Source organism: Nymphalis io, chromosome 10 (assembly GCF_905147045.1).
Source record: "Nymphalis io chromosome 10, ilAglIoxx1.1, whole genome shotgun sequence".
Classification (NCBI taxonomy): Eukaryota; Metazoa; Arthropoda; class Insecta; order Lepidoptera; family Nymphalidae; genus Nymphalis; species Nymphalis io.
Genome location: NC_065897.1, coordinates 9,716,185 through 9,741,450, shown reverse-complemented (window position 1 = coordinate 9,741,450; position 25,266 = coordinate 9,716,185). Strand labels below are relative to the sequence as shown.

At 32.7% G+C, this 25,266-nt stretch overlaps 1 protein-coding gene across 1 annotated transcript in view; it reads left to right on the top strand.

Moving 5' to 3' along the window:
• The window catches only part of LOC126771133 (headcase protein), a 47,104-nt gene that overhangs the window by 4,771 nt on the left and 17,067 nt on the right, over positions 1–25,266 (top strand). The window contains exon 2 of the mRNA XM_050490875.1: positions 16,588–16,684. Within this exon, the coding sequence (XP_050346832.1) occupies positions 16,588–16,684 (97 nt within the window). The remainder of the gene's footprint in view (positions 1–16,587; positions 16,685–25,266) is intronic.

The following is a 25,266-nucleotide window of genomic DNA, read 5'->3' as shown; positions in this document are numbered from 1 at the left end:
GGGTTACGCTATAAAAGGTATTGTTGCCACTGACTGCATTAGTGGTTAATTAACTTTACAATTGGGAGTTACAGTAATTAGTCATAAGTTTGGAAGTCTAAAATTGTAAAGAAAAAACAATATGTAAAAGTTCGATTCTGTGAAGTGAGAATGTTGTATTCGCATTTTTTTTTTCAATATAAATTATCCGTTTTTTTAGCTTTTTATTTTATCGTGTAGATATATGTTGCAAGTTTCAACGATTATCTTAAAGTAATGAGAAATTTCATGACAAAGACAACACCCTTCAATTTAAAAATATTTTTGCTGTCTCTATAGTGTTTCTACGTTTATGTCTTTGTTTATATTTAAAAAATATAAATATATATTATATAACTCAAATGTCACATGACTCCTATGAAGTTAAAAGCAATTTGTATTCCATTCATGAATCATTTTGTGCCCACTGCCCGTTGGTCGTATTATCGATCTAATATGCATTTATAAAACCGGTTAGACTATGTAAACATATTATATACCATTTAATAACTGCAGCAGGATTTATAACCTTAATAACATAGTCCAATTATACGAAACATAAACACTTTTTTAGTAAAAATCACAATCATAACTGTTATTTATAATCTATAGCGTTTTTTCTAATTCATTAATAACAAAACCATGTACGTATACCTAGAATTCGTTGTTAGCAAAAAATTATTACAAAGCTACGACGCAATTGCAAATAGACGTCGAACGGAAGCAAACGATATTTACAATTTACGCGTATGTTTTTAAGATTGTTTTTAAAAATTAATATTTTTATTTCGAAGTAATCAAACAGGTTTCTTTTTTTAAATTAACATATAAATAGCATCTTATTTTTTTAGTATTTTTGAGTTCGTTATAGTTTGTGAAATGATATTTGATTTGTGAACTATTTCAAAATTTGCATAATCCGCTGTCAGTTTTATTATGATTTCTTTTGCGGGAACACTTTTTTTTCAATTAATATTTGATTTGCGAAATGATTGCGACATGAAACAGTCGGGTCACGTTTGTCGTAACCTTGAGACGAACAAACAGCTCAAACCAAGCCAAACATTTAGTAAGTAGGTAATGCATGGCACTGCTAGCTCGATATATTTTGTTCCATCGATAAGAAATTAAAATCTTTGTTTTATTAATGAATATATTTGTAGAATATGAGCTTGTATTTTTATTATTTTATCTGTAAAACAATATATAGCCAGCTTACTTTTATTAATTATGTTTGACTTATTGGGTTAGATTTATTTTTATCGCAGATAAAAACTACATTAAAAATTTGCAGCAATATGTAGTTTTAGTGACAATAATAATATTTTCCTCACCGATTTCGGCCACGGCAGCCAATCTCAAGAGAGATTAGCCACCTGCGCAGGACATATTATAGTGCACAAGTGTGTGCGCAAAAACAGGTGCACTCTCTATTCCCTAGCTCTCATAATCCGATGGGACGGCAATCCAACACGACCGGAAAAAGTTTAGTCGCAGGACCAACGGCTTTACATGCTTTCCGAGGCAAGTTAGTGTACACACTTCCACCTTTCTGTCTCCGGGCTGCTACTGAGAATTTTCTGATAGAAAAAAAAAACAAAAACTTTTTATTGGCCCGACCTGGGAATTGACACCACCACCACCGCGTCTGTGGCCTTAGATCTAGCCACTAAACCAACGAGGCAGTCAGTTTTAGTGATATTACATGATTATATGTATCGTATTCGTTTTTCGTCGTCGTATATTCGTTTATTCATAAACCTATCTAAGGTTTATGAATAAACGAATAAAATAAAATTGTAAAGCGGTCTGTTAGATGTATTAATATTTATATTATATATTTGTGCAGTACTGACCGGCTTTGCCTGATACTAATTGTATTTTAATATTTGTGTTTATCTCAACATTAAAATACTATATACATATATATAATTGGAGAAATAATTATTTATAAAACATTAAATATTCTGTAAATAAATAAGACTACAATAACTTAAAATTGCATATCGGAGAAATTGTGTTTCATTAATCATTTAGTAGAGAACAAAGGATGTGTGTTATAATGTATGTATTTATTTCGCATAAATGAAACCAGTCAAGAATATTTATTTTGTTTTAAGTTGCTGTAGATTGAAATTGTTAAAGTGCACATGATAAACATTCATCGTGTGAAAATATACAAATTGATTAGACCTTTGAGGGCCGTTCTTTAACAGATCGTCTGAGGCGCGACCGCTATGACTCAGACGTCAGTGGGGCGTAAATACTGTACATAGTGCCCTGAAATGTATCGGTAAATGATAAGACTAAATTAACGGAAGGAATTAGATATCGAATACCCAATATCTTTAAAAATGATAGTAATGGTAGAATTGGTTTGAAATTCGAAATAAATTACATAGGTAATTAAACATTTTCAAATAACAAAACAACGCAAGGGTTATACTAAAAAAAACTGACTTATCACCGACCATTATTTCTCATTACAACTGAGACGTATGTTACATACATACGTCTCAGTATAAATGTAAATAGTATCAAATTACTCGTCTTTTAAGCACCACAACTTGAGTCTTAAATTCTTGCCAGACGAGGCGGCGATTTCCGTTCCCATGTCGACAGTGGTAGAGGGCGGCAAGGCTCGTTAACGTCGTTTTTAGGGCGTGATCGACGCAACGGCGCATGCCTGCATAAATTGCAACCGAACACAATATTCTCCCGATTCCTGTCGACGTGCATCTCTTTCATGGAAGCTTGCGTTTGTTCTACCGCGTCACGTAACATTGTGGTCGACCTTGTACCGAGTTTTGGACGATAATAACGTAGGCAATAAGGATATGCGCCCTCGGCTGTATCGAGACAATGCCATGTTACATTTGCGAGCTTAAAAAGTGCTATGTCTCGTAATTTGAATTGTAAATTTTTATGATTATGCATAGCCTGGCAAAGAAGTATTTACGTGCGCTTTTGTATGCATTGTGTTGTCCTCGTGTGGGCACGCACCGATGTGCCACAGTATAATGCGAGTACGACAAAATCATCTCTCCCTTCGTTCAAGTTCAGTTAACAATAAGGTATACATTTTTATTAAAGAAATTTTAGTGGACCTTTTTTGTGTATGCTATCTCCAGTGATCCTTGTTGACTTTTGGCTGCTTAAATGACTTGGTTATTATGGCATGAAATTTTTTTTCTGTGAATACACAGTTTGTACGAAAAATTAAATGTTTATTGTCAGCCATTTGCGATCAGTTGCAGTAGGTTTATTCAGGCGATGTAGCGATAATTCGGTCCAGTCCATGCATAATTTAGCTATTAATTCTCGAAATGACTCTTTAAGTTCTGTTCGCTAGACGTAGTTGACCAACCTTATACGACGCTATATGTCAGGATTCAATACAACTTTCAAGACTGCTAAAACGACTTTGTAACGAGTTCGAAGCAATTTAAAAGCAGTCTATACATTATATTCTATCGGCTAAAACTTGTTCAATAATATTAAGTAAATCTAGTTTACGTTGGAAATTGTTATAATTGTCTCATTTAATCTATATATTTATTATTTTTATTTAATTTCTCGTTTCGTATAAATGTGTATTGAGCTAATATTACGGCTGCAGTGGAGAAAGTTCGGTTAGGTTCAGGGACGAGGTGTGGCTATTTACGTCGCGAGGCAGGCGATCGTCGATGCAATTAAATTTGTAAGCAGAGCTTTATGCTTAAGCTAAATATAAGACTATCTCGCGACGTTGCCGTGCCGTACTCTGTCAAACGGGACTCTCGTAAAACATTTCAGTTATAAACGCATTTATCGTCTGCTTTATTCTTTGACGCACATGCAATAGCAATTCCGAGGCTCGTATTTCAAAATGTTGATGGTACATACATATAAAATACGTATATTAATCGATGTTGCTATACCCGATATTGTTCATTGCTCTATATATAAGAAAACAATAGTATATCCAATAATATTTCAAGTAGTTATTGAATAAAAGTGTATTTTATGAAAGGTTAAATTCTAACTTAAAATTTATTACATTCTATCAGTGAACATTGAGCGCAGGGAGTAATCGAATGTTGAAATCTTATCCTATATAAAGTTCAGTAGTTCATTGAGCTTTAACACTTATTGTATTTATCTAAAGGTTAAATCTGCGACGTTAATAAAGGAAAACCATTGTTAACTTAAAGCAAGATCATTGCAAACAATTGTTACCGTTGAACATTTGCTTCATTCTCTCGAGACTTATACTATGAATAAATATTTAATGGGCTACTTGCTTCATGACATAACTAACTCTAGCAGTAAAGTAGCTGCAAGTAAATTTCCCACTGTTGGTCTACGGCCTCACTTTCTGAAAAAGTTTGGAGCTTATCCATATATCATATCCATATGCAGCTCTAGTGTGAGTTGATAGTTACTTTAGTAAGTTTGAATCCGACATATGCAGGTCTCCTCACGATGCATTTTTCATAACCAAAAACGACATGAAGGACAGTGAAAATAATATAATTAAAATAAGTAAATTCCGTATCCGTATCCGTAATAGCCTGTGAATGTCCCACTGCTGGGCTAAAGGCCTCCTCTCCTCTTTTTGAGGAGAAGGTTTGGAGCTTATTCCACCACGCTGCTCCAATGCGGGTTGGTAGAATTCACATGTGGCAGAACTTCAGTGAAATTAGACACATGCAGGTTTCCTCACGATGTTTTCCTTCACCGTAAAGCACGAGATGAATTATAATCACAAATTAAGCACATGAAAATTCAGTGGTGCTTGCCCGGGTTTGAACCCACGATCATCGGTTAAGATTCACGCGTTCTTACCACAGGGCCATCTCGGCTTCAAGTAAATTCATTGGCATTGAATCATGGGCTAACATTTACGCGTTTTACTTTATCAGCTCCAAAAGTAAGTTTGTACTATATCTACAGTAAAGTTTAAATAAATTCATTATAGATACGTTCGTTTCTTACTTAACGGAAATCGCATTACGAAACAAAATATATTAGATATTATATTATAACATTATATTTATTCAATATTATAGAGCAAAATTAAATAGGCGGCTTAGCAGTTTATTTCTACTGCTCTCTTTAAAACGAACGGTTAATACGCCGTTTATATACATAAGATGTTATGTAGCGATATCTCAATTACAAATGCATATACCACATGGCTCTGGTGCCTGTAAATCTTGAAATATATCTGCCGCAATAGGCTGGGAATGACGTTTAGATTAGATATTTGATTTATGGTTGCGTTGACTTGTCAGTTTGATATAAAGTAAATTGTGCACTGGCATCGAAAACAATATGTATTAATACCAAAGTCTGTTGAATTGAATGCATTTTAAACACACACAATATGTCAGAAAGGCGACTTTTTTATGTAGTGGAAAATTACAAGATAATAATTTAGTTGCAACGCAGATTGTTACGAGTGTAAAACTACATATAAATTTTACGTGCATATATACTAACATTATAAGATAGGTACTTGAGTTGTTATCGTCGTTGAAGAATTATGTAACGTGTTATTTATAAACTATTTACGGTTCCAGTTTTCATTACATTGTCAGCCATAATTACTGCACTTCACAAGAACTAACCATCCTCAATACGTATGCTATTCCAAGGTCTAGTATTTTTTCAACGCATTTACTCGACAATCGGGGTCACGTTGTCATTTACTTCCTGCGATAAACAACGTTTCGTCGTTAAAATGTTGCATTTATTACTTTTGACTTATTTCTTTTTTTTTAATATACTGATTTGTATATTTTAATATTCTATGAACTATAGACAGTAGATGAATAAAACAATTTTTAAAATAGAAACGATATAGTTAACACGTATAGTTTTTTAATTAAATGAATGATTTCGCGATCGAACTTGTAAATAAATAGAAATTAATATCTATATCATTTATTAGTCACACAAATAAAACCGTGTTTATTGTAACTCACAATGAACGCAGTGACTGTTCAAACTAATAATAGATCTATTATTGTCAGCGAAGAGACGAAGTGAAGTATAAAGAATAATTAAATAAATTATTGCAATTTGCAACTGTTCCACATATAGCTTTGCAATTATGTTCAACTCATAATTGCATAGCTATATGCAATGCAAAATTTGGAAAGAAATATTAGTTGTTTATTGAAGATTTCAACTATGTCAACATGTCTGTTGTTATTTATGTAAATATAGCAAGACCGTTGTCCTCTTTTGAGTCCGCAACAGCCTGTGATTGTCCATGAGGGCTAAAGGCCTCCTCTCCATTTTTTGAGGAGAAATTTTAGAGCTTATTCCACGACGCTGCTCCAGTGCGGGTTGGTGGATTACACATATGGCAGAATTTCAGTGAAATTAGACCCATACAGATTTCCTCACGATGTTTTCCTTCACCGTAAAGCACGAAATGAATTATAGTAAGTGATTATATGAATTGAATACATTGTGTACATTCAAGCCTTGTGGTTTGACGAGCTCCATTTAATATATTATTCATATTAGTTATAATGCGTATACTAATTAATTTTAATAAAACCAAGACCGTGAAAGTATAAACTTTAATTACTATTATATTTAAATAAGACTTAGACTGCTTTGTTGTCTAGTGGCTAGCACATAAGACTGAAGATCTTTAGGTCATGGGTTCAAATCCAGGGTCGGGTCAATAAAATGCTATTTTATTCTAGTCCGTGTGAAAGTTGGCAGTGTCAACACTCCCGTATCTCGGAAAGATCAAGAACTATCTTTTGTTGTGTCGGATTGCTGTCATCGGATTATGAGAACGATGAAATAAAAAGTGCTCATTTATTTTCGCGCATACTTGTGCACTATATAATATATTATATAATGTATCCTGCGCAGTTGGCTTATCTCCCTTGAGAACGGCTGCCGTGATTAAGATCGGCGAGAACTTCGTCTTATTTAAATATTTAATTTATTTAAATAAAGATTTAAAATTGACCGAGACTAAATAATATAATAAGATAAAATAAAATAATAACGGATAACATGATATTATTTTCCAATAGAAACTTTTAACAGTTACACTAAACAAAAGACAATAATGTATAATTAACTTAATAACTTAATCGTTACTTGAATAGAATAACAAGATATGAAACTCAAAAGGCAATTGTTATGTCTCGTTTTAATTTTAAGATCAGTACAGTACAGTACAGTAACAGCCTGTAAATGTCCCACTGCTGGGCTAAGGCCTCCTCTCCCTTTTTTGAGGAGAAGGTTTGGAGCTTATTCCACCACGCTGCTCCAGTGCGGGTTGGTAGAATACACATGTGGCAGAATTTCGATGAAATTAGACACATGCAGGTTTCCTCACGATGTTTTCCTTCACCGAAAAGCACGAGATGAATTATAAACAGAAATTAAGCACATGTAACTTCAGAGGTGCTTGCCCGGGTTTGAACCCACGTTCATCGGTTAAGATTCACGCGTTCTTACCACTGGGCCATCTCGACTTTTAAGATTAAAATGCACTATTGTTATCTGTATATCTAGATTATACATTAGAATATGGTTTATATTTGTGACTTTTATTTTGTGGCAATAAATAATAAACATAAAAGTTTATTTCAAACTTAAGATGTTTTTACTTATTATTTTATTTTTGAAATGAAAAACAAAAGAACAAAAAATACATTGCCAGTTTATAAAATAACATTTATATATATTTTAGAGGTGCCAATAAAAAAATAACCTCGTCATTAATAAGACGATTTGATTAATATTTCACATATTTAATAAAAATAATACGCATTTTTTTTACATTTATTCATTAAAAACTACGGTCATTTCCTAGAAGCTGTAGTTTTCATTATAAATTTGAAACAATTCTTAGAATAAATTAAATATCATTATCATTTGTTTTGAGCAATAAAATGCCATATACATAAAATATTCATACATTTAATGAATTTCAAATATTTCTTTAAAATAGTCACCAATTTGTTCCCATACTACATTTAAAAGGGTATACTGCTTATATTCATTCATACGACAATTTTTTTTAAGCGTCTCTTACATTTTTCCTCATTGCCGTTATTTATTTACGTTTTATAAAATTGTATTCCGCAATGATGAATTACGTTGACATAAATGTCAGAGTAATTCATAACGATACAATAATATAATCTTAAAAAAAACCCTTTAGTCAATTCACTGACTTATGTATGTGCAACTTAACTGATACAAATTATAGATTGTTATTAAGATAATAAATTTCGTATCATAATATACTTGACCATTAGCGATTGCTTTTTGTCCAACGACCGTATTTATAATGGTGTTTCAAATATATTACCAGTATATTATTTTAAACAAACAACTGGTATAAAACTCATATATCAATACATCTGTGAAGTATTAATAGCATTTATTTAATTATATTTATTTGTTGTAACCTGAAATAAACCTGCATGTGTCTAATTTCATTGAAATTCTGCCACATGTGTATTCTACCAACCCGCATTGGAGCAGCGTGGTGGAATAAGCTCCACAACCTTCTCCTCAAAAGGGAGAGGAGGCCTTAGCCCAGCAGTGGGACATTAACAGGCTGTTACTGTACTGTTGTAATCGCAAAACATATATCTCTATATCTTTAACTAATATATGAATATTTTAAATTATAAGCACATAAAATCACAATAATCTAATATTTTTAAATTTAGAATTTTATATTTTATTAACCGTCAAACAATTTTCCATTTATTATAATAAAACAAACTATTACAACACAAAAAACGTTATTCATTAATTTGTATTTATATATTTATACCCAAAAATAATTTTAAGTGGATCGTTTTGATACGGACTATTGAGTTGTTTTGCTTTTTACATACAATGAGATAGTCGGGATCGAACGCCACGCCCCCGCGCAATTCAGCTAATTGCCTAATAATTTTTATTACCCGTTTGTTTGAGAACGATCGTCTCGAGTCTCGACCTATTTTTCAATTTAAATTAATAAAAAATACCTAGTATTTTTTTTTTATTTGAATATTTTCATTTAATTAGAAACCGTGTAAACATTTATTAAATTAATATTAGATACTTATCCCAAAATTTCTCACAATAAATATTCAAAGTCTACCGTCACCTATATCATGTTTCAAAGAAATATTTGGTCTCGAATTTTTAATGAGGGAATTCTGAATTGAAATAATCCGATAGACGATTCGGTTTCTTTGTTCTTGATACGGAACACTATGGAATTCTAATGAACCCATATTTATATTTTTGGACCTTGAAATGGAAGCGTATTATGAGTTAATTGCATGGGTTTGTTAACCGTAATAGTAACGAACTTCTATAATAGACAAATTAATACTTTAGAATAATTTTATCATTCGTCTTGTAAACCTTTAAAATTACAATGGTGTTACAATTCTATAAAAATATATGTATATGTGGTATAGTAAAAATATATAGTGTAGTAGCATTTTGATACATCGCCTCTTATCAGCTCACTGCATTTATTAAATATATTATTATAATATTTTTATAAGTACGATGTACTAAACTAGTATCAAAAACTGTTAAAAAGAGGCGTTATATGTTTACCATTATTGCTGGCAATATATCATGCCTATGTATACTTTTAAACTATTAATAATATACCATAAACTGTAGGCGAAACACCGCTCAAATTACCATAATGGTAAAAATTCGTGAGCAAAACAACCGTGCTGAGAGTTAGGTAATTGAATTTTGTGGGGCCCATTGTACTGCCGAGGCCAAGGTCTTTGTTGTTTACAAAGTACGCCGTTCTATGTTGCATTATAAAGTTAAACGCACATTTGTACCGGTACAAACGCAGAAATAGAACTAATTCGAATTATGATTTTGACTTTTTTTTTCAATCAGCAATCATGAAGGCTTTGTCCCCAGCGAAGTTTGTACAATGTATGTTAAACTTGTCAAATGAACGTTTGAGCGCCAAATTTGTGTTACTTGTTTCGTCTTATTTGTTTATCATTTTACCACAATGTGTGCAAATTATACAAAGTCGACAACGACATATGTTTTATGTAGGTATCTGGTGACCTTGCTCGAGAATTAATTCCATCAATTGTTTCAAAACAACTACAATGTATGTGTACATTGTGAAGCGATTACGATCTTGTTATTTACAATAATTTACCTTTCGTATGTACTGTGGGATATTCGTAATGGCTTATTTAAGTGAATTAATGAGTTACAGAATCGCATAACGTTATCGGTGATATCTGTTAATAATATTACCTTAACGACACTATAAATCCCACGCCTTTATAATTCGTACTTTTAGATTAATAGGTTCGTATTTAAACGTTGTCAGTATTATTTATTTCTCTTTAAAACCATTCATTGTGGGCTCGCAAACGGCAGACGATAATTCAATACGTATTGACATAGTGTCTGACGAGTCCTCAACAATATACGTAGCGGAGATATGTACCTATTAATTTTGTAAACGCAGTCTTAGTAGACATTTCGAGACACGTCCTTTGTCGTAGGTATAAAAATTGCGCCTCAAAGTCACCTTAGAGATTTTTTAAAGCCGACGACACACGTAATTAAAATAATATTCGTGTAAATATATCGAGGCCTATGTATGCGATTTGTCTTTGAAAATAAGCTATACAAATCTTAAGAAGGTTTATGTATTTTCTTAGACATTGGCGTGTATTTTACCACATGTGCAAAATCTTTACACTTCATTGCGCAGCATGTATATCGTTAGTCATATATGTAAATTATGTATGTCACACTTTGTATTTATATAGTATATTTAACCTTGCATTTTTTATATATTAAGTTAAGTTGAGTAAAGTATATTATGTGCTTTTAACTTTGTCACATGACTTAGTATGTTTTGTTACATTAAAGTATTCTTTAGTTTTACATGAAATCGTAAATTTTTTATCGTAAACATTATGAGCATTTATCTTTTTAATGTGCAGATCTTTGATGCATCTTTTCATTGTGAATGCAATAAATTTGCAGTAGTTATTTAAATAAAGGATTTAATTGCCATTGAATACATTCACTTGAGTGAATCAAATAAATTGCGAATGATTTTTAAACCATTTTATCTCACCCAATTTACATTACACTACCAGTAAAGAAGGAGCCCTTAAATATTCCACTGATGGTTCAAACATCTCCTCTGTTCCTGCACATCTCTTCTTTAGTTGATTTGGATTCCACCTCATTCTACCACAGAAGGTATACTAAATTGAATTCGATTTTAATACGTGGATTACTACTGTTCAAACGATTGTTTTTTTTTTACTTGACAACGAACTTCAATATCTACCTTAAATTAATTCTAAATATTGAAGCATTCGTGTCTGACGTTGATTTAAAACATTACATAATAATTATTTGTATAAATTATAAACATTCTTGAACAAAATTTCAAAGAACAATGTCAGGGTCGAGCGTAAATATTTTATCGGATTTAACTGAATTGTTATTTGAAACTCGATTCCGATCCAGAGCCGGTTGCTGTGGGCCGATCTGAATGAGAAAGTCGATACCGGTTCCCGGCACCCACTAAGTCTACTTTCATATCACAATAGACTGGCTTATCGCTAAACTTAACAGACAGCTACTGTACACTATTCAATAAATGTTTGAGATAAAATATTACGTTCATATTTTCGGGGACAAACGTTTTTTTAATATAAAATTATGTAAGTAGCGCTTATTTATATAAAATGACTGATATCGTTAATATAAACTGATGACTGAATTAATGATGACGGAAAACAATTGTGAATTATTTATTAAAAAGTTAAGTTATTCACATGATCGTGTTATTCTTACACGTTTAAACATGGTGTTTATGGATAAAATAAACAATAAGTTTCGTTCAAAGAAATATATATATATAATAACATTTATTTATTTGTTATATATATACAATAAATGTATAATAACATTCAATTTAGAATTTCTTTATGTATGAGAATATTTTTAGAATTATGCTCAATTATATAACTTTCAAAATACTGAAGAAATTGTTTTTTTTAATTGGTGGTAGGGCTTTGTACAAGCCCGTCTCCCGGGTATTCTATGAATATAAATATTGCTTTTAGTGCCACTTACCGTCAGGTTACTCGTCCGTCTATATTATAAAAAAAATATGTATAATAATTGGATTATAGTTATAAATGTATATAAGTAAGATGGTTGTGATAAAAACAGCATTAAGTATGAGTTATGATTAATATATTAATGTATATTAATATTAATCGTAACAATGATTAATTTACAATAACGTCAACATAGAAAAATAGTCGATTGTACACAGTTTGGTTATATTGACCACACTGCACCACAGTCGTCTATATCAAACGTATCAAGAAAAAAAAAACTTTGTTTTTCGAAAAATTATATATATAATTAATATTATATATTTTTTGTTAATATAAATTAAATGTATCGTTTTTTAATGTGTGTTTTTTTAAATGTGCATATAGAATAATTTAACATCAGTCAAAAAAACAAATGAGTGTTGTTGAGTAGTCTCGTGGCTTGTCTGGCGGAAGTACGGTCGACTAATATGGGTAACCTTGAGAATACAATGGCTTAGTTATTTTAATGTAATCGACAAAAAAAAACGACCGTAATGTTATGGCCCAATTACGTAAGGACAACATGACACTTTGTTTTAATGTATTATGTTGACATTTAAGACGAGGACGAGATAACAGATCTTGGTTGCGAAGGTGTGTAAGGTCGGGATACCTATGCTTGTCAACTAATAATATGATTATTGTGATGTTTATCGTTTATTTTGTATTAATAACCCCAACGATACGTACACACAATTACATACGTCACCAATCGGCACATAATAATAATTACAGGCACAAGGGACATAACATCTAAGTTCCCAAGGTTGGTGGCGCATTGGTGATGTAAACGATGGTTAACATTTCTTACAATGCCAATGTCTGGGCGTCGGTGACCACTTACCATCAGGTGGCCCATATCTCGTCCGCCTTCCTATTCTATATAAAAAAATTAAAAAAAATCGTCTAAAGTTAAGAGTTTTTGTTTTGCGTTCGTGATGTAATTTTTTTTTTCTACAAAAGCAACTAATGTTTTCATCGTTCAATTTTTACATTATATTAAGGTAGATATTTCTACTTCGAAATTCGTTTTATTTTCAGATGCAGCGTCATGAAAGACCTTGTTTACGAGTTACGACTTTTTCAATTTTTTTTTTAATCAATACATAGAGAATGCAATATGGCGGTGTCGGCCTTGAATGTTGAATAAAAATAAGCATGTTTGTCTCGACTCGATCTTATCTCAAACGAGCTTGGTTCGATTATTCGCGACTTTGTTTACGTAGGTTTTAACTTGGTCCGATTTTTAAATATAATTTAGAAACCTTTTATATTATCTAAATGGGAACTTTAATTAGTTGATGTAAAATAAAAAAGGTACCAGCTACCTCGATGAAAGCTGGCTAGCTAATTGAATGCAGCCAGATGGAACAATGTGTGTGCGTTTAACCATGGTCTGTCTATATAAAAATAAATAAAATTGAAGTGTCGTTCCGTGTTCAAATAAGTGACTCTTTTTGGGTTAATATAGCTATTTGCGAATTACCGAAACCAAGAAAATACTTTTTTAGACTACCGCTGTTACATTATAGCTTAAACATTTTATATAAGTAATTCAAATAGACATTATGCACGTTAAATGGTAGATTTGAAATTGTTATTGTCAAAAATTGAATTCCACGCTGTTGAAGCCGCGGCCGTTGCTAGTTATAAAAAAGCAGTCAACATTTCGAGTTTTATCAAAAGAACGTATTTTGTATTTCTTTTGTAATATCGTACGCATTATACGCTACATATACAGGTAGATATATAAAAAAATGTCCTCTGTATCTTCAATAATGTTCACGAAAAAGATGTCACGATCTTCAAAAATATTTTACGAACAGAAAGGGCAGTTTATTATACGTTATAAATGTATTGCTGCGACGAGTCATCGTGCATGCCTTAATACGCATTTGTGAATATTAATTTACACATTGACTCATTAAAACGATTTTTTATTAAAGAAATAAATGGTATTTATTAAAACGCAATACATGTTTCATGGTCATATATTCAAGACGGTTTATTTGGAATACATTATATATTGTTGAATAATAGTAAATTACAATTATATAATTAAAACCATTTGTCGATCTATATTTATAAATATAATAAAATAATACTGTACAGATCATGACCGCGTGCGAACGGTGGCCAAAATGCTAGCAGCATTTCCATTTTGAATTGCAATTCCGATCCTATAGGCTAAAAAATAACCAGCTCTCCTGTCACCAGTACAATAAAACATATTAAATAATATGCAACATAAATGTACTATTCATACTACTAAAAATATGAAGGTACGAAAACAAATTAATTAGTTTGTTCAGTCTATTACTCAAGCGCTAAAAGCCATGCATCGTGTCCAAATCCGACTCGAACATGCTGCGTGTATAATAACGTTTGTGTTTAACAAACAACTGCTTGATGTCATCTGTAGACTTTGGAGACGCCATTATCAGTTCTAAAGCATTTAAAATCTTATTAATTGCATATTAATACAATATTTGTACATTATTGTTAACATTTTTTTAAACTTTTTATTTTAAATTACCATAGCTTATGTCAATGTCATAAAGATTAGTGAGGGCTTTAACCTTAAACTATTTTTGTTAAATGTATTAAATATAAATTAAAAAAAACATAATAATATCTTAACATTATGATAGTATCGAAAATGACAATAAAACAAAATTTTTAGTAATACATAAATGATTATATTTATTAATTTATACTTTATTTAGCTCTACTGATGTTATTAAACAATGAAAAGCTATTTTTTAACATTTGAAAGTCAGAAAGATATGCAAAATTGATAGTAAAAAATATAATATTAAAAAGAATAAATGCATCAAAATAGCATATCACCGCATAAGTCAGGTTTTCAACATTTCACGGGTGAGATAGGAAGCGAGTTCTTACAAAATACCACAGCAGATATAATTTAGAATGACTGCATGTATGCTGCAGATTAATGACATTTTATGTAAGTACAGCTTAAAGCAATGCAATGTGTAAATCTGATAGCTCGTTTGTGAATGCGAGTAGAATTTTTATACGTCGGAAACGGATACGCATGCGCAGCTGTCTTATAATAATTGAGCAATGGAACCGTTGCAACAGAACCACATTTTAAATACGATATTAAATTCAAACTTGTTTCTTATATTTATCTTTATGAAGTTTACAACCTGGTAACATAACATGTTAAAAATGAGGCGATTTGAATTTTATCGGCTAGGTAATTGTTATATTAAATTTTAGACTGTAATTATTACTATTTATAAAAAAAAACATAACAATAAACTTCACGTCCGTAACCATAAAAACCGATACCGAAAATTTTATCCGTTTTTTATCTTAACGCAAATGTAAACACAATGCTATGTTGACACGCCTCGCCGAGATATGAGAGCCGGTATCTAATTCGACTGACCTTGACAATGAAAAAAACAAGTTTTTTCGCGCAGCCTTGAAGCTTTATTTCGTTTTTTGCACGGCGCCACCGATGTGCCGTGAAAAATGTCTGTTCTTAAACGAATTATAATGCCCGCAACACGTGCAAGGTTTTATTTGAAGTAATTTCTTTGTTTAGATACAATCAAGCGAGAGTGCTTTCTTGTTCATACTCGTACAACAATACGGAGTAATTGATTGCCCCGTCGGATGAAATATGTTTTTGGTTACTCAGCAATAAAGATAAAACTGCGGGTCGCACGGCAACGAATTGGGCTATTATTAACCTTTTCTTTTCACATTTTTGATACGGAATTGTAGCGAGAAGTTCGAATGTATACCGCTGAATATTATCGACTGATTTGTTGTAAACTTTACTGACTGTTTACATGTATAAATAGCGTCCTCTTTAAATGGATCGAGTAATAAGTGTATTAAATTAATTTCATACTCTCATTTTACACATTTAAAATACAAGGTCAGATGATATGAAAACAATGTTTCGCTGTTTTTGTTACACCCGAAACAGGAATACGATATATTTGTTTTCAATAGGTTTTGAGAAACGAGCTGTAATTCTACATAGGATATTGTATTCAATATATCAGGGTTATTTATTATTTATTTACAATTTCATTTTTGCATTTTTGAAGTCTGTAATCCATATGATTACAATATAGTGCTATCTTTTATGATTACTATCCCCTTAATTTGTAGTATCGTTATAGTAAATTGTTCAAATTGTTTATTTAAATTAATTTAAGTGTCTATTTTTATTGTGACTTACTCTCTGGTTACGTAATTTACTATTTTTTTGTATCTATGCATGCATGTTAAGTTTGCCTATAAGTGAGGTATGCTGTTTTTCTGTTTAAGATATTTAAGATCGTGCTCTAGAATAAGAAACAAAATTGTATACCGGGTTTGCTTTCTTTTTAATAGAAACAGTATGTATTAATTTACTATTTATTTGCAGAGCCGGCGCTGGTGCAAATGGTATATTTTCAAGACGGCTGGACTTCTCTACATTCAATCTTCTGCCGAAGCATAAAGTGAACTCATATCAAATAAAGGTAAGGCCAACTTTATTTTGTAAAATTCTATGACATCTGTCTGTTTGTTATGCTTCCACGACTAAACTACTATACCGATTTTTAATAAATTTGGTATGAAGCAAGCTTGAACCCCAACGACGGACTACTTTGTATACCTAAAACTCATCCCACGCAGGCGAAGCTACGGGCAAAAACTCAAAGGAATTATTGTGTATTTATTCTTTATGTTATTCCTAAACTATTCATTCGACTGTGACGGAAATTTGGTGGCTTCTGTACACGCCCAAGAAGATGTCTGGCCCAAATAATAACAATATTTTTTATTTGTATGTCAGTTCTTTAATATACACTTTTATATAGACCTTGATATATAGATGATATTCTATATTTTATATTAAAATAATTGACACACGATGAAAGATGAGTTTTTCAACTTTCGTATATTAGTCTTTATTGCCACTCTTCTTACCACTTGCTACTTTTAACTTTTTGTATGGTGACAATTTAAATTACTATAACAGCAAGTTCTCAGTCATAAATTCATTGTAAGTAAATAATGACATCCACTTGAACCACTTACCATCGATTGAAGTGGAAATTGATGAAGATTGGCAGACAAGAAAAAACACTTTGCACTTTCAATAAATCAAGTAATAACATATCGATTTTCTACTATCTTGTTTTAAAAGCTAACGACGTACACTGGTTTTTCATCATTAACTACGAAAAATCACAAATTAGAAAATTCTTAGAGCGTAGAAAGTAATGTTTACACTTATTCATACTAACTTCCTTTCATTGGCAATTTCTAACAAGAGGCTAGGTTTATCATTCAACCCATTAGTCTTGTCATCGCGTCCACTTAGACCACTTACAGTGACATTCCCTTACAAAAGTATATATTTATAAACACAACATTCATAAAAATAAAAATCATCCATCTAATCCAATTTAAAAATCTGGCCCTTGGCGTATGAGATGTGCGACAATAAAATATTTTTATCACTGAAAAATGTTTACAAGAGGTGAAAGTTTGCTTTTGTTGGAAGCGCCGTAAAAACACTGCTCTGACACTTTTCACGATAAAACGCCGTCACGGGAGGCGCCCTCGGTCGGTACGTTTTCTACCAAATAAACGTAACTCTCGTGTAACTTAATCGCACCACTAGGTGTTTTACGACTACTTTACTTACATTTCTACTGAATTCGAATGTTTATTTTAAAGCACGTAGCTACAAAGTCTACCACGAATTACATTAGCATATAGAGCTGCACAAAGCAATGTTGTTATTAACATAGTATATTTGGATGTTCATGTCATAATTAGAGATAATTTATCTTGTATTACGTACGCTTTATGATAATAACTGATGTGTTTCAGAGTAAGCAAGCTAGTGTAATGAGTAAATCCGATGGTTTGCTAACCTTTTTAAATTATCAATGTTTGACCAATTACTATTTCGCGCTTCTGCTTAATTAAAATATATGTTTGACTCATAGACAAGAGTAGAGGTTGTATTTAACATAATATTACTCAATAGCAATGAAAGATACGAAGTGTGAGTTATTCTGCTGTTGTCAATATAATTGTTTGTATGCGACGGCAGTTGGTATCTAATCTCCACAGGCCTTGAGTCCGTTGTATGTCAACCGACGGTCATTCGCCCGCCCGCCGTGCCTGTTTCTATTTTTACCCGACGTTTGTTTGATATTTATTACAGCGTTTGCAAGTACTTTTACAGTTGCGACGATTAAGTTATTGTTTCCAGACTGCATAAAAGCGAACGTCACAACGTCACAACGAGTTGATTTTTTTAAAAACTTTATAATAAATTCCCTTTAAATTACCTTCAAAAAAACAAAATATGCTTTAAGATACAGCTTTTGATGAATGATAAAATTGAGTCTTGGGACATTTCACTGGTGAGTAATGAAGTGAGTTACAGAATAGCACTGCTGTACGGGTCGAATAACGAATTACAAAACAGTGAAGAGATTTAGGATAATCTGCTACAATAATTTAAAACATTCTCCTTGCTTTATCGCTTAAACACGACCGGTATTGTCTTGTACAGTCGTTTCGCTCCGCTTCGCGTGACACCGCCTCGTTTGTATTCCACCAAGGGAAACTTCATAATTTCGTGTTCCCATATATTAGTCTATGTGTAGAACTTTTATTGGAAATGCAATATTAGAGTATATATTTTTATATTCAAATTAGGTAGGCAGACTAGTAAATTGGCTACCTAATATTAAACATCTCTTACATCATCAATGCACCACCTATCTTGGGAAGATGTTATGTCCCGTGTGTCTGTAGCTACACTAGCTGACTCACCGTTCAAATCGAAATACAAAAATACTATACTGTTTGGTGGTAGGTAATGTCATAAATTTAATCTAAATACATTAAAAAACAAAAAACGTTGCAGCTGATTAGTTTCAGTTATTCTATTCGGATGTTCATTAGTTTCTCTATTTATCTTCTCAGTTGAAAACAGTTGTAGAGGAATATCTAGCTGCACCGTGATTGATAACAGTGACAAGCGAGCCACGTTTTTTGCAAAGCAGCATCATTAAATCTGCGGTCACATTTTCTATTTATGGGCTTCGATGTCTACCAACATATTGATCAGACCGGTTAGCTGTACATTCCAAACTTGGCTTATGAATTCATCGTGTAAGCGATTTTCACATCGCCCGTACATGAGCCGATAGGATCTACTTACGATCAAACATTGCTTTAACAGGCCTTACAAGGTTTTATCAAACTTATAGAAATTTATTAAATTATATTGACCAATAAAGCTTGCTAATTTAATTTTTGGTCACGTTGACAGAAAGTTGAAGACTAGTTTTACATTGTGAGACATTTGTTTTCGTTTTTAAGTATCTATAAATATTTCAAATTAAAGCAAAATTTTATTTCAAAGATATTTATTTGTAAATAGTTTATCGTTTTTAAAATATATTTCCACTCCTCGGAAAGATGCGGCCGGCGCGCGGTCGTCCGTGTAACTGAATCCGACTGACTGCGCTTGGCTACCCTATACCCTGCTCAAGGCTTCCCATGTGGATTAGCACCGTGTTTTTCTTTTAAATCGTCTTGCCGAGCTCACAACAAGATAATAGCTTTATTATTTTGGCTCCGGCTGATATTGGAATTGATAAATCGGATCTCGTTAAATTGAAAACTTTTTCGATTAGTGAAATGTTTGCGTGGACCGTTACTGATTTATAAAACGTTTTTTTATTGCTGTGTAGTTGCGATTATGCTTTTTCTGATAGTTAAATTTGATGTCTAAATTTGTATAAAAGATTGAAAATCTTAGGATACAAAAAAAATCAGGATATGCTTACGTCAAAGGGACATTGTTTTCACATAATATTTTATATTGTTCAAATATGGCTCAAGTTATTACAAATAGAAATACGTTACGATTTTCTCAACAATCCATTAATGGTAAGAAATAAGAAAGTAGCCAGCTCATAGATACAATAGGGTTCGATGCCAGCTAAGTCTTGTAGTGCAACTTTCTTGGGCTAGAAAAACTAGTAGTTCGATGATAGCACGGTGTGCAATCTCATACCAGTGCACATATCATAAGTTTCGTAAGACATCGCTTGACGTAATTAGCTCGTTGATGTATGACATACAAATTATTTGAGTCCTTAAATCAACTAAAATGTCAGTAGAGCTATACGTTACGTGTCGCAACTAACGTGCACTCGCATACTTTCTGCTACCTAAGTTTTCAACTCAATATATAGTTGCGTTCGCTTTAAAAGGCGATCTTAGGAACTTTACCCAACTACCACTGTTACTGGCTACATTTCGTGTGCCTCTGAAACAACTTTTTATAATGTTATCGCAAGTATTCACTTGCAGAACACTAAAGCCATAATTGGAAATGGCTCGTGATCCGGTTTTTGTAATCATCATACTGTATTCAATTCAATCTCGATAAAAGTACCTTGTTTGCATATTTTACGAGTTTCGTTAAATATCTCGAAGTTGTAATGAAATAACTTTTACTGATTTATGATTAATTTAAAATCTTATTTATACAAAATATGTATTGTACGTACAATTGATATACTTACTAACTTTTAGTTTATTTTTATCAAACAATCTCGCTTATCTAAATTTCTTGAAACAAAGTAATTTCAATATGATTTTTAAAGCCGTATTGCAATATGAAGCCCACACTGCGCCCACATCGCCGCGCCGGTCTTAAGACACGTACACATATTATGATTCATTGGCTTTACATTTAAAAAGGATTATTTTCTATAATTGGAACCAATAATCAGCAATCGTTAAATTTAAGGAAAAATAACTAATAAAGCGAGTGATCATTGTGCTGCATTATAAACAATAAAAAAAAATTTGAATTTGAATTTTTATTAAGGTCTGAAATTCCAATCAGGTTTTTTATTTATAATATTGGAAAGTGAACGGGAAAATGTACCACCCGCTGGTAAGTGGTCACCACCGACCCTACACATTGACGATTGATAGAAAGTTTAACTATTTCACTAGTCCCTTGTGCCTGAAGTTTCACTGGATCACTCACCCTTCCAACCGGAACACAAGAATACTAAGTATTGTCCAATTATTACAGCGAATGGAAGTGGAATTCCTGAAATCTTTAAGTATCTTTAATCTTGTAAGGACAATAATGAGTTTAAATACAACACAATACAGTACAATAAATTTTACGCTAGTAAGTCTACGTAGACCATTTATTTTTAATTGTTATAATAGATTTAAGTAATTGTTTTTAATTTATATCGATTGCCGGACGATAAAGCCAACAGAAATTCTTGAGACGACGTAACTACACACGCCCACAACTTCAAATACTTCTCGACTATTAAAATGTTCATACTTAGGTATTAGAAAAACGCACACAATTACAGAGAAGCCAAATTTAAAGCTTAGAATAACTTTTATCGGTGAAATATCCTAAATATTACAACAAGATAACATTTTCTTCTCCAATCATAACAGTGAGTTTTCCACGAAATAACAACGTAGTAGTAGAAGGCATGTCTTTGCGATCGGTTACTAGAATAGAACTGGAGCGGTCGTTGATCTCAGCAGATACTATTATTATCTCGATAACACTAATAATGTTTGGATGAACACGCTTGATTCTAAGCCGAAATTCAATATGAGAATTGTACAAATAAATACTAGTTATAATGTGAATGGTGTAAATGTTAATAGGGTTACGTAAGAGTTTGTTGGCATGATCGACAAGCGGCAGTGGTAACCCTGAAGTCGGGCGTGAGGTCGACGCTCGCGCACGTCCCACTTAGAGTGCACGGCTGCGCCTGCGCCGCAACGCTTGCAAATCTCTAGCGCATAGAATCGTAAACTAATGCTGTCATGTTGAGTTTCTATTCGTAACCTAATAATAATAGCGTATAAGCTCGCTATTGACAAAAGTCGGAAAGTAGTTTTTTGATTGATAACATTTACAAAAAAAAAAAAAAAGAAATGTCGGCGTATTTTTGTTTTGAGTTCGAATGTACTTACGCTAGTAGTAGTATTATTGCGATATGTTTATAAATTGATCTTTTAACTATTTTTAAACTATAAATCAAGCTTTGTCAAAACTAATGTGCGCTTTAAGGTACAATTACTTGCGTAAATCTTTCTAGATATATCTTATGTCTCTATCTCGCGTTCCTTATAGGGTCAGATTTAAGTGCTACCTTTAATAACACAAGCGTATCGCGTAATCGAGATCTAATTGCGAGGTGTGGTTTGATATTTTATAGTATAACAAATTACTATATAACATTAAGATAGACGCGATAAAGCTAGTGTTTATGCTGTTTGTAACGAGTACCGGATGCTTCATTATATGTATATCTTTAACAAATTGATGAATAAAAATCATGAAAATCATAAATAATTCTAAACAACAAACATGACTTTACGTATTTTCAAATAGCAGTTTTTGTTTTTGTTGAAGTTATGACATAACTAAAAAAATCACTTTACTTAAAGTATATAAAATAAAAAATGTATATGAGTTAAGAATCTTATAAGCCTAAGGTAATCTAGATAGCTTATCCGTAGCGTGTATTAGTCAACTTTGATGCTATACAACGAAAAATAAATACGGTTCTGATTCCATTGTTACCAAGAATTCGAAAGTTTAAATCAAGAATAACAATTTAAGAACTCATGACAGTGATTACACGTTTATGACTAAAGAAAACAGTATGCCAAAGGTTAACAGGAATTTCCTTGTCTTGGCATGTGTCTTCAAGTATTAATAAAACTAAATTATCAGTGCCTACGTGACCTACCTACACGTTGCTCATATTATGATAGGTACGGTTATGGCGAGGGAATATATTAAAACAAACTGCGTTTCTAGTCTGATGACAATGTATTATTGTAAACTACAGTACTATTATAGGTACTAGGTATTTTATGTACCTTATTATTGTTGGCATTACTTTACAATGCGACTTAATTGAATACTCGATTGTTTATCAACTCGGCTTGTTTATAATTTATTCAAATCAACACTCGCCTTGTATTTATTTCCGCCGCTAACTCGATACTACCTATGCATTTATAGATGCAATTTTGCTACTACCCTACTTACATTAGTTGAATCTAGACAAGAGACCTGCCTTCTCTACAAGATTTAAGCTCACTTATTTAAATAGATTAATTAAAATTTGGCAGTTTACAAATTCGAAAGCTTTGTTAAGTGAATGAGATATCCAGTAATGATTTTAGACGTCGGAGATTTGTAGAGGAATATTTTTAAGTAGAAGCGGGAATGGAGACGATTGCCGGAGCGCCATTAGCCGTATTGTTATTGCCAGCATTCGAGTAATGAAGCGCTCGTTCTCGACTTTAATATTACCGCTTTGCTCCCTCGCTATCGCGGACTAGCTCCATTCTGTCACGTACTGTCGCTTTTCGGTCTGTATGTATAATTTTAAATTAATTCCGTCAATCTCGTTGCTTTCAATAAGAATACTAAATCGGGGCTTAATATGAAATTCTTATAAATCTCTCATTTTTGTTATTTTTCAATAAAACAGTATAAATTGCAAATATTGACATTTTGTTCTTCTATTTTAGACTACGTGCAAAAATTCTCCACACTTGTTTTTCCAATTCGAACTTGCTCGGTGCCATTTTTCCAGCCATTGCATCGAACAATCGCCAGCCACGAGTGTTTTCAAGGACTATTTACATGAAAAGTCAGTGAAATATTCGCATCAATTGTCGATTGTCACGTCTTATTGAGATATTCCAACTTTCTCTGGGGGATTTCGCATATAATTTAAATAATAAGACGCCTGGCATTGTAGTACACCGCAGCTCACGAAATTCAAATATTGATCACTCATTCGTATCAGTTCGAAGGTGTGAATATTACGACGATAAGGCGCACGCGATCGCGGCACAACCGGGAACATTTTGACAATTTCGCCCATGAAATTGTAACGCTGAGCTAGGTGAAGTTCAAGACTATTTATAAAGCGGCCGAGTCCTTACTCGGCGTTTATTGATCGTTTACGGACGCACGCACCCCGACGCATTACGGTAGGTTAGTATGCTCGCGGCTCCGCTCGTATCTCCCGGAACCCGCCGAAAGCAGCCGAAATTTTACATCCCCGGCCGTTATTGATCGGACTTGACATTGAAATCGTAATAGACGCAAACAGCTGGGAGGAGAGGGTAGGGTGCGTACCGGGCCCTCCTCACGCGACCCTCACCGACCCGCCAGATTTTTTCGAACGTAAGTCGACGAATTGCGGTTAACTCCATTAAAGCAATTAAATTACTCGTAGATAGCTAAAACAAACGAATTGTAGTAAAGGCCAATTTAAGATATTCATCGACTGCAATGAAGTTGAACGTCCTTAATGTCTAGTAATTATGCACGAGAGCCCTAAGACGGGCGATGTGGCGTTCTAAAATCTCATTTATATTCAGTGTGGTCGGAGTTTGAATGTTATCTAAAATCCGTGTTTAGGTGTCGGGCGGGATTGGTCTAATCTCGAAACTAAACACATTGTTAAGTTAGCCTGAGCTTTGTCCTGGAGCCAGTTCTCCGATCCCATATTAGATCGTAATATAAATTCTTAAAGTTGCTTGTTTTTGCTCACCCGTTATACTTCAATATCTAAACTTAATAACTTTCGCTAGTAATATGGGGTATACTTCTCTTATCAATTCTATATTGTTTTCGGTATGCAACTTTGAGATAAGCTATTATTATTATATTACTATGAACTATCCATATGATAACTATCACTATGATGAAGTGAGTTAGCCACCAAGAGTTGCGAGTAATCTTAGTAAACAATTCAGCTTAAAACTGGGCGTCCGCGTGACGTCATAACAATAGCACAACCTGTGACAAATAAGGAATATGTGACGTATACAGCTCTAGCTATTAGGATAGTTAATTAAATCATACATACACTTGACTCCGAACTGCAATTAGTACGACTTATCTTATCATTTCACATTATCGTTCACATGTTTCTTTTCTGCGTCAAGTTCGAACTGACATTTGTTTCCTGTTGTATCTTGTCTCTTTTCCTTTATG